Source organism: Barbus barbus (genome assembly GCF_936440315.1).
Source record: "Barbus barbus genome assembly, chromosome: 18".
NCBI classification, from domain to species: Eukaryota; Metazoa; Chordata; class Actinopteri; order Cypriniformes; family Cyprinidae; genus Barbus; species Barbus barbus.
In genome coordinates, this window is record NC_136746.1 from 5,096,994 (window position 1) to 5,111,914 (window position 14,921).

The window sequence follows — 14,921 nt, forward strand, 5'->3', positions numbered from 1 at the left end:
AAATCAAATTTGTCTCTATAATAATAAATAATTAATAAAATAGTTTATAAACTATTAATACAAAAAATTGTTCTTATGTTTCATGAATAAACCCCCAAACTGTTCACATCCTCAGACTCATAATTCATTTCAATTGCAAAGCTCATAATATTAAAATGGGTCCATGTGCAGTTGATGCCAGAACACTACATCAAGCGCTACATTAATTCATATGTGTATGAATTACATGAAGAGCGTAGTGCATCAGGTAACATCAGCTATGGATAATATGTGATTTTAATTCTTGGAATCTCAGAATTATGGTAACTTTGACTTAACTTGAATGCACAATAAGATCCAAGAAATGCAAAAAGGTTGATGCAATTCAGGCATCATAATAAACGCAAGTAATGCTGTTATATATATATATATAGTTGTATTTATTTATTTTTCTAATTATCTCATGCAGCTAGATGGACTCTTATGATGAGACCTGTAGTGGGGTTGTTTTGAAAGGCATAGAGGACACAGGCCTCCAAATGACATTAATCAAAATGAAATAAGGCAGTGTGTCAGAGTGGCAGACGGAGGAGTAACCATGTTTGACAATTTCTTTGCACAATTCTCGCCGATCACTGATTGATCCAGACACTTTTTGTTTCAGCAGTGCCAAGTAACCTTTTTAAAGACAAGCCTTAAATGCCTTCCTTGCCTTCTTCCTGTGATATGTTAGGGGAGTGAGGGTATAAAACAGGAAGTTGAAGACCTTTTAGCCCTGTGATTTAGTAATTTCTTGCGTTTATCTTTTTCTCTCTTTTTAGTGGTGGGCTTAAAGAGAACACACTCAGGAGGTGTTTTGAGTTAATTGTGGAGTACCTGTGAATAAGAGAGAAGCTTAATCTGACTGCTGATTTCAGTATTTACTGCTTTTGATAATTAAGTTGCACTTATAACATCAATTTGCAGGTATACAGACCGTAAAAGTGGTCATTGAACATGTCAGACACATCACAACTATTCGTTTTTAAAGCTCTTCTTTAACCAGTCCTTATTTTAAAGGTTCCTGTTCAAAGGTGAGCATGTCTTCAACTATGTTAATATTAAACATACACTCCGCAAACTAAAAAAAAAGCTATATTTAAGACAGTGTTAGCAAAGCAGCACAATATTGATACCTCCAAACCCCTGACTCTTAAACCTCTGCAGATGCATCTGGATCATTGAATATTGAGACTCCATTCACATTCTGTTTTGGAGATGAATTCATGCTTTGGTGTATTAAAATAAATAAAAATTTTCAAAATTGACTGACAACCAGGTTCAACCAGAACATTTTAGAAAACATGGGATCCTTGTTTTTTTTTTGTTAAGTTGGGGGTAGAAAAAGTGAAAAATGAATGCCTTTGAAAGTGCCTCTGTCACTGAACACTTTCAATTTACCTTGCTCTGACAAAAATATATTTATACAGTATATATATATGGAAGTATCTTTTGTTCTTGTTGTTTTCTGTTCACATGAATGATCAACATTTGAGTGTGTAATACATTGTGTCTTGCAATTGTTGCTATTACATCCAAAAAACAACTCCAAATTACTCCATCCATTACAAAAATAATGCATACTTTGTGTGGGTCATCATATTTATTCCCTTTAAAGTAGGTTTGTTGTTTTCTTGGATAAAAAAAAAAAAAAAACGTATTCAGCCTTTTGTTCTAAATTGTAAATCTTATTTATAGGCTCTCATACATGTTTGTTGTTGTTTTTGTTTTTGGTTGTTGTTGTATTTAGCACAGTGTACATTTAATTTTGTGCATTATTCATTAATGCCAGATACTGCAAATGCCACTGCAGATGGTGTTTTTTTGAAATGGCATTGAAACGGTGGATAGATCAATACGAAACATTTCAAGAAACCGTCACAGTTCATCTGTTATTTGTTGATTTTATCGCAACTTCTAATTAATATAATGTGTGGCATTCAAAATGCGACTGACGTTGCAAAATTTGCATACTGAGTTCTGACTGTTCTGCTTTCTTAAGTCTATGTTGCATAATAAATTGCAGTTAGTTTTGTCTTCCTTGCATCTACTTAACCATTTGCAGCAAGATGTCACGCAATATGATTATCTTGCACAGCCAAGTGAAAAAAGACGTCAAATATGGCAATTTACAATACACAGAAGCAATGGCTAAACTTCCCTAAACCTTTAACCACTGTTCATTTGCTGGCGTGCAAACACTGCTGTGTCCTTCTAGTTGGTGGTTGATGTTTTTGAGAAGATAACTGTCTATAGATGTGTTTGGTTGGAAAACATTTTGAACTCATTTTCACATAGCCCTGTTTGAGAATGTATGCTACATAATCTCTTCACATCTCTACCTATCCAAATCTTCCTTAGTACCCTGTGAGGAAGCCAATGAAGCCACAGCAACAGAGCAGGGCTTCTCTTTTAAGCTGTCAAAGAAAATCCCTGACTAAACACAAGGGAGAAGCAGTTAATACCCTGGCACAGTATAGTGTTGGAAAAAATACCCTGACTTTGTCAATGATTGAGTCAAGTTATTCTGAGGCATGACCTTAAATAGATTAGCTCATGTCGTGAGGGCTGGATGTATTCAAAGGAAGTGTTTTTAGTGTGGGGCAGGATGGAAATATCTATTCGAAAACCTAGTGAGCTGCGTACGAATAAAGCATTTTAGGCATCATAGGTACACTGTGGACTCAAAGACTGGTTGACATTAGCATGTTGCTAAGATAAAAACACAATACTCCTAACAGCACACATGCACCGAGTAAAACAGGCAATTTATAATTAGATTGCACTGTTTACTAAAATAATTAGATTTATAACCAGCATTTCTCTCTCTCATCCACCATCTTGGATTCATTTGTTTGCTTGTTTTCACTGAACTCATCGCACTGCATTGCAGTGATTGCCTTCTATGAATGACAGATGCCTACCTTTTGGAAATGCCTTTGAGTTGCCTTAAATGCTTCTCTAGGCAGCTGACAAAGCTATAGTGATGACAGCCTGGTTATGCTGCATTAAATTCTTATATTGATGATTATATGTCTTTGAAACCTATATATCATATAACGCAGTGTGTTGCATTCCTTTCAAAAGCAACAGCAATAGCTACAAAAAATATTGCAGTTGCTAAATATGTGTTTACTTTCTTTGTACTGTTTACCCTTTCAACAGCTAGGACCTGTGGCTCTAATCTGCGGGGCCCTAAAGGCATCATAACGTCTCCAAATTATCCCGTCCAGTATGAGAATAATGCACACTGTGTGTGGGTCATAACAGCGGTGGATCCAGAGAAGGTACGTCTGTAAATTAAATCTAAAAGGCAACCTAGGCTGACTCCAAGTTATACCAGTATTTAATTCCACAAACACACTTACAGTCCATTTTTAATCTGCCAAACCAAAGCATGATATGCTGCTGAATAGCCACCAAGACACGTAATTGAATGGGACCTTGCATAAATGTCAAAAATAATCTTAAAGATAATTTGTGAGGACATTTGCATTATAGTCCACAGTGTTTGCATAATTGTCAACCTCTTGCCCTGACTGTCTCTCGCTATTACTGCGTCTCCAGAATTGATTAGGTTCAGCCACACGTCTTCAGCTCTGTGGCAAGAGTGATGGTAATACAATCCGGCATGACCTCAACACACGCCGTGAGAGTGACTCATGCTTTTGTTACTAAATCAAGACCAAATGAAAATAGTCAACACAACATATTAGAGTAAACAACAGCTATTCTGCTCCCCATGCTTTGCATCTTTCCAGATTTTAACGTGGAGATAATGTGTATGTGTGACCTTATTGAATTTACTTTCAGATCTTGAAATTACTGTAAAATGCTATAACATCATAACACATTTCAGATATTTAGCTTTGTGCCTAGGATTGGATAATACATCAAATATTCGCTATACATGACCATTCAAGAGTTTGGGGTTGGTAAGATATTATTATTTTTAAGTAGTCTCTTATTCTCATCAAGGCTGCATTTATCATTAAATTGATCAAATCCTTCTGACCCCAAACCTTTGAACGGTAGTGTATATTTGGAATGTATGTATCAAATCTTTTATGTATCACATCTCTGATTTAAACTTCATGATAAAAAAGGCAGTAGAGTTCTGTGAATAATAGAAATGGTTTTAGTGGATTGATTCAAACCGCTAATTCATTTGGATTAATTTGCATCGCCACTCAGAAACCAAAGGCCCTGTGTGGGATTTTTCAAGCATTTAAATATTTAGTAGAACAATATTTGTAGATGATAATTACGTATGTTTATGTTTGGATGCATTTTATATTCATATAAGTGACTATTTTTGTTCTCTTTATTGTGGAAAACATTCCTTTATTATTTTTAGAATCTGTAAAATGTTGGTTTCTTTGATGAAGGGAATAAAGTAGTTTTAATACATTTCAGAGCAAAATTATAAATATTGTGAGAGACATCATCCACAACCTGAAAGACAGTGTGATCTCTAATTGTTTTGGAGCCCTAATTCCAGGCCTTGTTGTGAAAAAAGTTTTTGAACACACGCTGTCTCTGAGGTTGGTGTAATTTACTTATTAATTTAATTTTTAAACATGATGTCTTGGTGTACTGTGTATTCATGGATTTCTGCAGCAAACTGTAGTTTTCCCAGAAGATCTGAATTTGTTAAACATTCAGATTCTACAGCACTGTAGGAAAAACATTAGATTTATAAAATCCATCCCTCTGGAACTGGATGTGTATAATTAGTCATACAGATGATAGACTACTGTAAAATCTTAGTGACATGCCAGTAAATTGAAAGTACCTGTTGGCCACCATCATAAACAGACTTGACTATCATACGCGTAATATTCATGCCATGTCACCACCAGTATATTTTCACTCCTGGCCTCATGGCTTTGCTTTGATCTTATGATGAAAAGATGTCATTTTAATTTATGTTATATTTATCTTTTTTTGCTGAACAGAAAGGCTCTGTTCCAAAACCTAGTAAGGTGCCTATATAGAATGCATTTAAAGGCTTTAAAGATATTCTAGGCTTGAAGCATGTTCCAAATGGTAGTTTCTTTTGATCAAATTCTAAGGCAGTATCACTGATACCCTTAATGTCATCTGACTTTGTCTCATAAAAGGTGGACTTGTTCTAATAACCACATTTACTTACATTACATATTTCCTGTGTCTGTCAGTTCCTTAACATAAGGGATCGTGAGAAATGCTTAACCACAAATAATTTCTGGATATACAAGTTAAATACTTAAAAATTGTCTTTGAGTATAGAAACAAGTAATAACAGTGCATGTTAAACACTATGGCTATGTTCAAAATCGCATAATTTCTGAGAAGGTATGTCTTTTGAAATGTAATTATTCATGAGAGATAAAAAAAGTATGTTCTACAGTTACAGTTACAGTATCTGCTAAATGTTAATTATTTACCAAAATAAGAGGGATCATACAAAATGCATGTTATTTTTTATTTAGTGTTGACCTGAATAAGAATATTTCACATAAAAGACATGTAGTCTGCAAGAGAAAATAGTAGTTGAATTTATAAAAATGTCCCTGTTCAAAAGTTTACATATGCTTGATTCTTAATACTGTGTTTTTACCTGTCTTATTTTATTTAATTATTTTTTTCCTAAACAGTTAAACTGCCCACTGTTCTTCAGAAAAAAATTCTTCAGGTCCCACAAATATTATAATTTTCCAGCAAATTTTGCTTATTTGATTCCTTTACAACAATGGATGTATGGTTTTGAGATCCATCTTTTCATGCTGAGGACAACTGAAGGACGCAACTTTTACAAAATGTTCAAACGGTCACTGATGCTCTAGAAGGAAACACAATGCATTAAGAGCCTGGAGGTGAAAACTTTTGAAGATCAGGGTAAATTGAACTTATTTTGTCTTTAGGGAAACATGTAAGTATCTGCTGTAGCTATACAATATAAATATAAATACAAGAACATTTTTTACATTTTTTTTTTTTTAACATTTTTGAAACTCTGCTGAGAACAGAATGTTAAGACCTCAAAAGATTATATAAATACAGTCTTGATCTTTGTCTCTGTCATAGCATATGGTCCGAGACAAGAAGGTCATGTTCCCCAACATGTTCTGACTGCTGATACAGTCAGATTCAAGGCCATTTCAGTAATAGATATCAGCCTGCTTACAAACCAGTAGCATTTCGTCATGTTGATCTGGCCTGGATAATGTTTATTGTCCATCCAAAAACGAAGTCATTTCCCAACAAGAGACTTCTATAATTAATGCATTATAGAAGTATAAATTAAGTATTAAGACTTTCATACAAAGTTGGCGTAATGTAAGAATCTCAGTCAGATTCAGTTTATAAAATTATTTATTTCTGTTCATGAATTGCTTTAGATAAAATATTTAGTGATGCCTTTCATATTAGCTTTATTATATTATATTTTAGTGCACTTTCCACTAGGAAGATTTTTATTTTTTTTCAGTGAGAGGAGCCATACTCCACCACCGCTACACATACTAAAATTTATAAAACAAACAAAGGATTCAAATATTTGCTTTTCTATAATATTCAGAAATGCTGTAATTACTGTCATCGAAAGGTCTTTTTTTTAATGTCACCAAACTCATTACACATAAAACAGGGTAAATATCTGTTCCCTTCCAGGAACTTCGAGCTGCGTCGAAAACGCATATGGGAACGCCTTCAGCGTGACCAGGCTCTGAATATGATGTGTAATCAGTCAAACAAGGGCGAGGCGTCACGGGCGGGGTGACGTCACGACCAGGAAGCATATAAGCACGTGCGGCGGAGCCGGCTTCAGCTTTTTGTCATTCAGCGAAGCGCTCTGTGTGTGTCAGTCTTATTTACTGTTGTTTGTCCTAGTTTTAAGTGGAAAGCATTCAGTATCATGCCAAAGCCAAGGGCAAGCTCAGGGGTGAAGCTTTCAGACCACGTTTTGAGTTGTGTGTGCATCCTTGCCCTCGCTATATCACGAGCGAGGACACACACGATTTGCGCGTGGTCTGCCTGGGTGCGGAGCACGCAAAATCGGTCTCCGCACCCGGAGGGCTCTCTTCGAGAAGGGAGCCTTTGCGAGCTCCCCACGCGGTGCCGGTCCCGCTGCTGCCGAGGCAGAGCGGCGGCTGCACTCGTGGGGCTCGCAGGCTGATCTGGCTGGCGAGTGTGAGACGGGCATGTCCCTATCTCCTCCCGTATCAGCCAGATCTGGCGCCCCGTCTCTCGGTGTGGAAGCTGTCTCTTCCCCCGAGACGAGGGCTCAATGCTTCGTCTCTCTTCCTCTGAGGAGGTTGATGTGACGTGCGTTCACGAGGTTTCGCCGCCTCTGTCACCCCAATATGATATAACTATGAGCTTTGTAGGCTGCAGTGTTTGCACAAGCATAAAATGAATAAAGCCGGTCCCGCTTGCCTTTAAATCAGAGAGAAAAAAAGGCAGAGCGGCGGCTGCGCTCGCGTGCACAAGCATAAAATGAGTAAAGCCGGTCCCGCTTGCCTTTAAATCAGAGAGAAAAAAAGGCAGAGCGGCGGCTGCGCTCGCGGGGCTTGCAGAGAAAAAAAAGAGAGAAAAAGGCTGATCTGGCTGGCGAGAGTCAAACGGGCATGTCCCTATATCCTCCCGCGCCTGATCTGGCGCCCCGTCTCTCGGTTCGGAAGCGGTCTCTTCTCTTCCCCCGAGACGAGGGCTTGACGCTGCGTCCTCCGAGGAGGTTGATGTGACGAGCGTTGACGAGGTTTCGCCGCCTCTCTCGCCCCAGAGAGCTACTTCTACACAGGAGCCTTCCGTTTTCCCCGATCTCCTCACCGAGGTGTCGAGATCGCGGGTGAAATCTTTTCGTCCCGGCCATTCGTTCCCGCGGGAACTGAAAGAGCGCGGGTATGCGGCGATGCCGCGGGTTGAACAGACGCTTGCGAGCTATCTGTCTCCCTCTACGGCATCGCCTTTGAAGGCTCCTGCTCTGCTTACAACATCTTTGGTGGGCAGAGGGTATGCGCTCTCTATAAACTCAGGTGGCTGCTGGGCGGGCACAGCCTCCTCTGCATACCAGCTCCTCGCGCAAAAGGTCCTGACGGGCGAGCCCCAGGACCGCGGAGGGCGACCCCTACTGGGGTGGAGTGGCTTGCATCGCGGCACTCGGTGACCACTTCACCTCGGTGCCCTCCAGGGACTTGTCTGCTGACCCTGCCGCTGTTCCAGGGCACAGCCGGTCCCAGCGAATATATTTCTCAGGTTTGTCCGCCCGGCAGCGCGGAGCCGAGAAACTCGCCTCAGCCGCCAGATTACGCGTCTCATCCCGGTGCGCCGCATCGAGACAGCGGTCTGGCCGCTTCTCTGAACCCAGAGGTCAGTCTCGAGAGACTGATTCCCTTAAGATCATTGGGCAGCGAGCTGCCGAATGTGTCTCTTTGGGTCCTGCCTTGCAGGGTCTGGTTCGTTCAGAGGTCCTGACGGGTGAGCCCCAGGACTACGGAGGACGACCCCTACTGGGGTGGAGCGGCTTACACCGCGGCACACGGTGACCGTCTCCCCTCGGTGCCCTCCAGGGACTTGTCTGCTGACCCTGCCGCTGTTCCAGGGCACAGCCGGTCCCAGCGAGTATATTTCTCAGGTTTGTCCGCCCGGCAGCGCGGAGCCGAGAAACTCGCCCCAGCAGCCAGGCCACGTGCCTCCTTCCGGTGCGCCGCTTCGAGACAGCGGTCTGGCTGCACCAGAGGTCAGTCTCGAGAGACTGATTCCCTTAGTAGAGCATTTGACAGCCTGGCAGCGGCTGCCGAATGTGTCTCCTTGGGTCCTGCAGACCGTAGCGAGAGGCTATCGTATTCAGTTCGGCGGGCCACCCCCGCCGTTCTGCGGGGTTGTTATGACTGCGGTCCGCCCCGGGCAGGCTCTGGTTTTGGAACAGGAAGTTGGTACTCTGCTGAGGAAGGAAGCCATCGAGTTGGTTCCTCCTCACGAGACCCAGTCCGGTTTCTACAGCCGGTACTTCATTGTTCCGAAGAAGGATGGAGGGCTGAGGCCCATACTGGATCTGCGTCTACTGAACCGCTCAGTCAGAAAGCTGAAGTTCAGGATGCTTACTATCAAGCAGGTCGTGACTCAAATCAGGTCCGAGGACTGGTTTGTCACGATAGATCTCAAAGACGCATATTTCCATGTTTCCATCCTTCCTTCTCACAGGAAGTTCCTGAGGTTCGCCTTTGGGGGGAAAGCGTACCAATATCGGGTTCTTCCCTTCGGCCTAGCACTTTCACCCCGCACTTTCACCAAGTGTGTGGATGCGGCACTGGCCCCGTTGCGGCTTCAGGGCATCCGCATACTCAATTATATCGACGATTGGTTGATCCTCGCTCAATCAGAGCGGTTGGCGGTTCGGCATCGAGATGTCGTTCTCGCCCACATGAAAGAACTGGGGTTGAGACTGAACGCCAAGAAAAGTGTGCTTTCTCCGGTTCTGAGAATCACTGATCTAGGCGTGGTGTGGGATTCGACCACGATGCAGGCACGATTGTCCCCTGCTCGGATCGAGTCGATCCTTACTACAGTCAGGAGATTGCGAGAAGGCCAGTCACTCACTGTCAAGCAGTTTCAGAGACTGCTGGGGCTCATGGCAGCTGCGTCCAACGTGATACCTTCTGGCCTGCTGTACATGAGACCCCTACAGTGGTGGCTCAAGACCAAGGGGGTCTCCCTGAGGGGAAACTCACTCCGCGCTGTCAAAGTGTCACGCCGTTGTGTCCGTGCCTTCGACATGTGGAGGAATCCTTGGTTCTTGTCCCAGGGCCCGGTGTTGGGAGCTCCTTGTCGCCGCGTCTCGCTAGCGACGGACGCTTCCCTCACCGGTTGGGGTGCGGTCATGAGTGGCCACCCTGCCCGCGGTCTGTGGAGAGGTTGCCACCTGACGTGGCATATCAATCGGCTAGAGATGTTAGCGGTGTTCCGTGCACTCAAGCACTTCCTCCCAGACCTGAGAGATCACCACGTGCTGGTGCGCACCGACAGCACGGCAGTGGTCTCTTACATCAACCACCAAGGAGGTCTGCGGTCGCGCCCCTTGTATAAGCTGGCACACCAGATCCTTGTGTGGTCCCAGGGCAAGCTCCTATCACTGAGAGCTGTGCACATTCCTGGGCATCTTTATGTGGGAGCAGGCGTCCTGTCGAGACAGGGGCCGAGGCCCGGGGTATGGATCCTTCACCCTGAGGGGTGAAGCAGATGTGGAAGGTTTTTGGCCAGACACAGGTGGACCTCTTCGCCACTCGAGAGTCAGCGCAATGTCCCCTCTGGTTCCTCCAGCTCCTCCGGGACTGGACGCTATGGTACAGACGTGGCCGAGGCTCCGTCTGTACGCCTTCCCCCCGATCGCTCTGCTCCCTGGAGTTCTGGCGAGAGTGCGCTGGGACGAGGTCAGTCTACTGTTAGTAGCACCGTTCTGGCCGGGCCGAGTATGGTTCTCGGACCTGATATCTCTCCTCGACGGCACTCCGTGGGAAGTGCCCGTCAGGAGGGACCTCCTCTCACAGGCCGGGGGCACCGAGGTGCACCCTCGCCCGGAGTGATGGAAGCTGTTGGTGTGACGCCCTGGGGGGCACAGCTCATAGCTTCCGGTCTGTCAACCGAGGTTGTCGAGACCATCCTCCAATCCAGAGCTCCCTCTACGAGGAAACTGTACGCCTTGAAGTGGAGGCTCTTCACTTCTTGGTGCGGGGACCACCAGCTCGACCCAGTCAACTGCCCCGTTGGTGCAGTACTGGAGTTCCTGCAGGCCCGTTTCTCCGCAGGGGTAACCCATTACACTGTTAAGGTGTACGTGGCAGCTATTTCATCATACCACGCCCTTACCGGTGGCCAGTCAGTGGGTCGACACCCCCTGGTTACACGTTTCCTCCGCGGTGCGCTGAGGCTGAGGCCTCCGGTACGATCTCGTCCCTACGTGGGATCTGGCTGTGGTTCTGGAGGCTCTGTGCAATGCACCTTTCGAGCCCATTCAGGAGATAACTGAGAGACTCCTCACTATCAAGACCGTTTTCTTATTGGCTATCACCTCTCTGAGGAGGGTGAGTGACCTTCAGGCCCTGACTACAGCCTCTATTCACTTTGCGCCCGGTTCGGCGAAAGTATTCCTCTACCCCCGCGTGGGGTATGTTCCTAAGGTCCCATCGGTCGTTCCACAGCCGGTCGTACTGCAGGCCTTCTGTCCTCCTCCCTTCGGGGAGCCAGACCAGGAGAAGCACAACCGTATGTGTCCAGTGCGAGCACTAGACGCATACATCCACAGGTCCTCCCTGTGGAGAAAGTCGGACCAGCTGCCTGTGTGCTATGGTCCGCCTAGGAGGGGTCTTCCTGCTACGAAGCCCTCCGCTTAGTAGGTGGATTGTGGGTGTCATGGCTTTGGCATACGAGGCCTCTGAGCTCCCCCCGCCGGTGGGAGTCAGAGCGCACTCAACCCGAGGTGTGGCGGCCTCCAAGGCCTTCTGGGCAGGTGTTCCATGCAGGACATCTGCAACGCAGCTGGGTGGTCCACGCCCCTGACTTTCGTTAGGTTCTATGACCTCAACATCCGAGCCACTCCCGGCTCCTCTGTCCTTTCATCCTGACACCAGGCAAGGACTTGTCAGTCTGGCGGCGTTGGTATCTCGTTCCCATATGCATTTTCGACGCAGCTCGAAGTTCCTGGAAGGGAACGTCTCAGGTTACGTATGTAACCATGGTTCCCTGAAGGGAACGAGACGCTGCGTCGCGTTGCCACACTTCCGGCATCCCTGCCAGCGCTTGCTTCATGACTTGAAGCTGAAGCCGGCTCCGCCGCACGTGCTTATATGCTTCCTGGTCGTGACGTCACCCCGCCCGTGACGCCTCGCCCTTGTTTGACTGATTACACATCATATTCAGAGCCTGGTCACGCTGAAGGCGTTCCCATATGCGTTTTCGACGCAGCGTCTCGTTCCCTTCAGGGAACCATGGTTACATACGTAACCTGAGACGTTTCTTTTTGAAGCATGTTTCAGGAGCATGTTTTATTTATTTATTTATTTTAATCGTTTTTTTGTTTTTGTTTTTTTTAGTGGGGCATCTGTATAACATATTGATGTTTCATATTATCTGGATGGCCATTACACATGGTGCATGAATGAGAAGAGGAAAGTAAGAATATGAAAATATTATTAAAATATTGTTCCTATAATCTAAATAATTCCTGGTATCAGACAGAGCTTCCTGCATTAAGTATTCAGAAAAGCATGCTGGATTTCTGTAGCTCAGTGAGGACATGACTAGTCAGACAGGGCCTAGTACTGGGAAGCTGTTTAAAAAAAAAAAAAAGATTAAAATGAAAGGGATATGCACTTCAGCACTGGCTGATGAATATCTTTTTATCATAGGCACTGGAGATTTGTGGCCTCTGTTGTTTATGAAGTGTGTCGATTTATGGTCTATTTTGCGTTTCCTCTGTGTTTGGAGATGGGGCTGTTAGGTTGAAGTGTTGAAAGTTAAGCTGTAGAGGTTAAGGGGTATTGGGAGCTTTAAAAAAATGAGCTTTTATTATAACTTTTTCATGTATAGTGTTTTTGGAGCAAATTAATATGATATTTCTTAAATCAAATGAGCCTTGTAATGCATCTTATGATGATAATGCAGACATGTTCAGTCAGAATGTTTAACTATTTTTGCAATTATTTTTATTGCTGTTGCATATTTAAATCATTTTCTAGTAAATATGTGTTATAATAATAAATTATTGATGCGGTGCAGTAGGCCTTTATGTTGGTAAATGACCTCCTTTTTGGACAGAGAAATGTAAAGCCAAATTAACAAGAAATATAGACCCAAACTGTAGTCATTCACAATTTTTGGACTGGATTTTGTTGGTTTGTGCAGTGGCAAGATCGGATGAATTGTAACTCACACTGAATGTGATTTGTAAAAACTCATAGTTTCTCACTTTTTTCCCCCTCCTGAACAAATACAAATGCACACTAAAACCACACCATTTAGCAATTTCTGAAGAGCATCGAGAGCCGTCTTCTCTCAAACTCAGGGAGAGTCATTGAGGCAGCTGTCAGGCCTTTTCAGTTTTGTATAAAATAAAGGAATCAATAATTCTTTCAAGCTGGTTCAGGGAACAATCGCTAAGATGTCCTGTCACTCTCTGGTTGTGTTTATGTAGACCATGAGTGCTGTTTTTATCATCTTGCTAAGTCTTCTGCAAAAAAAAAAAAAAAAAAAAAGGAAAGAAGAAGCCAAGAATATTTACTTTTGACAGGATAATTTAAAAGCCTGTATTTTAGACTTCTCGTTTAAGGTCTCGCCAAACGACTCTGTATCAGCACTGACATTTTATACAGATTACTTGTCAAGATCTTCTCAGTGTTGCTGAATTGTTCCTTTCTTTTTAAACTGATGCTGTCAGCTTGCTTGCTCTATTACCATTAATAAACACAATGGGGACCGTAGACATTGTAGCAATTATGAAACGTTAATACGACTTCTGTGTACATGTCTCAGTGTGCTATAATCTTTGTAAAATATATATATATATATATATATATATATATATATATATATAATTTGTGAGGTTAATCCTAGTTAAGATGTAAGTACAAGATGATGTGTTGCCTGCAACCCTTGGAATACGGTTAAAACAGTTCATGGCATTTGGACTGATCAGAATCCAACACTGGTATCCTTTTAACTGTAGAAAAAATAAATCAATAAATAAAAACCTGTAGTTTCAATGGTCAAATTTACCAACAGTTTTCTCATTAGTAATTATCCATGAATTAAAGTTGTTACCAGTGTTAGTCACTTCACTAGCATTTGCCAGATTAATACTTTGTAACATTCAAAGTAACTTTTGGGATATTCATACTTCACTTCAACCACCATTTTATTGACAGAAGATGATAAGGCAACAAAACGCAAATGCTATTGTTAGCTTTGCAAGTGTCTGATTCTCAAAAAGTAGCGTCCTAGCAGTTAAACTGCATAGGATGAACAACGCTAAACATTTCTTGAATTTTGCAGGTGTATAATTATCAAAAGAAAGAACCATTTCCAAGTTTCAAGTTCAACACAAATTGGCATTCACAAAGAATTCTGCTGCACTATTTCAAGTAGTAAATATTATAAATAATATTAACAATATAATCCTCCTCAATAGCATAACGTGGGTAGCTTACATGTTGTTGGTTTTTTTTTACTTTCTACAGAAATAGCACTGTCACAGAGACAGGTGAGAATTCTCAGGGCACCTATTTCAGTGATATCTGGTAGGCAGTGGGATTTCTGTGTGCTATTCCATAAAAATGATTGATAGGACTTTTAATGGTAGTGTAGTTTAATGGTTGCATTTTGTGTTACCTTTTTCTGTGCCTTATTCTTCAGAAGAGGGATAGTTCACCAAAAAATTACTTATTCACCATGTTGTTCCAATGAATGTTGTTCTTCTGTTGAACAAAAAGTAAGATATTTTGGAGAATTTGAGTAACCAAACAGTTTCAGGTCCCCTGACTTCTATAGTCTGTGTGTTCTTTTTTATTTAATTTATTTGTTTATTTTTTACCTACATTCTTCAAAATATATATTTTTTGTGTGTTAAAGAGAAGCAATAAATTCATATAGGTTTGGAACAACTTGACAGTGATTTTTTTTTTTTTTCTCTCGCTTTGGTCTCTTTGAATATTAAATGATGGAATTTTACTTTTTGGGTAAACTGTTCCTTTTAGGTTAAGTTTTGAAGAGGCCAACATGTTTGGGAGATGCTTTGGGAAGGATGTGCCTGATGCACCTGAAATTATAGTCTGATGACTCTGATGAATTATATATTTTTTTCTCTGGTTTATTTTTAAAGGTAAAGGTAGAGTTTTCTGAACCACTGGTGTCTCCAAACTGATAAATAA

General features: G+C 42.6%; 1 protein-coding gene across 2 annotated transcripts in view; it reads left to right on the forward strand.

Annotated features, from left to right (window-relative positions):
* LOC306884010 (CUB and sushi domain-containing protein 1-like) overlaps nucleotides 1-14,921 on the forward strand; it is a gene marked incomplete at its 3' end in the record, with an annotated part of 521,846 nt that overhangs the window by 329,377 nt on the left and 177,548 nt on the right. For both annotated transcript variants that reach the window (XM_079439599.1, XM_079439600.1), the window contains one exon: nucleotides 3,184-3,305. In XM_079439599.1, the coding sequence (XP_079295725.1) occupies nucleotides 3,184-3,305 (122 nt within the window). The remainder of the gene's footprint in view (nucleotides 1-3,183; nucleotides 3,306-14,921) is intronic.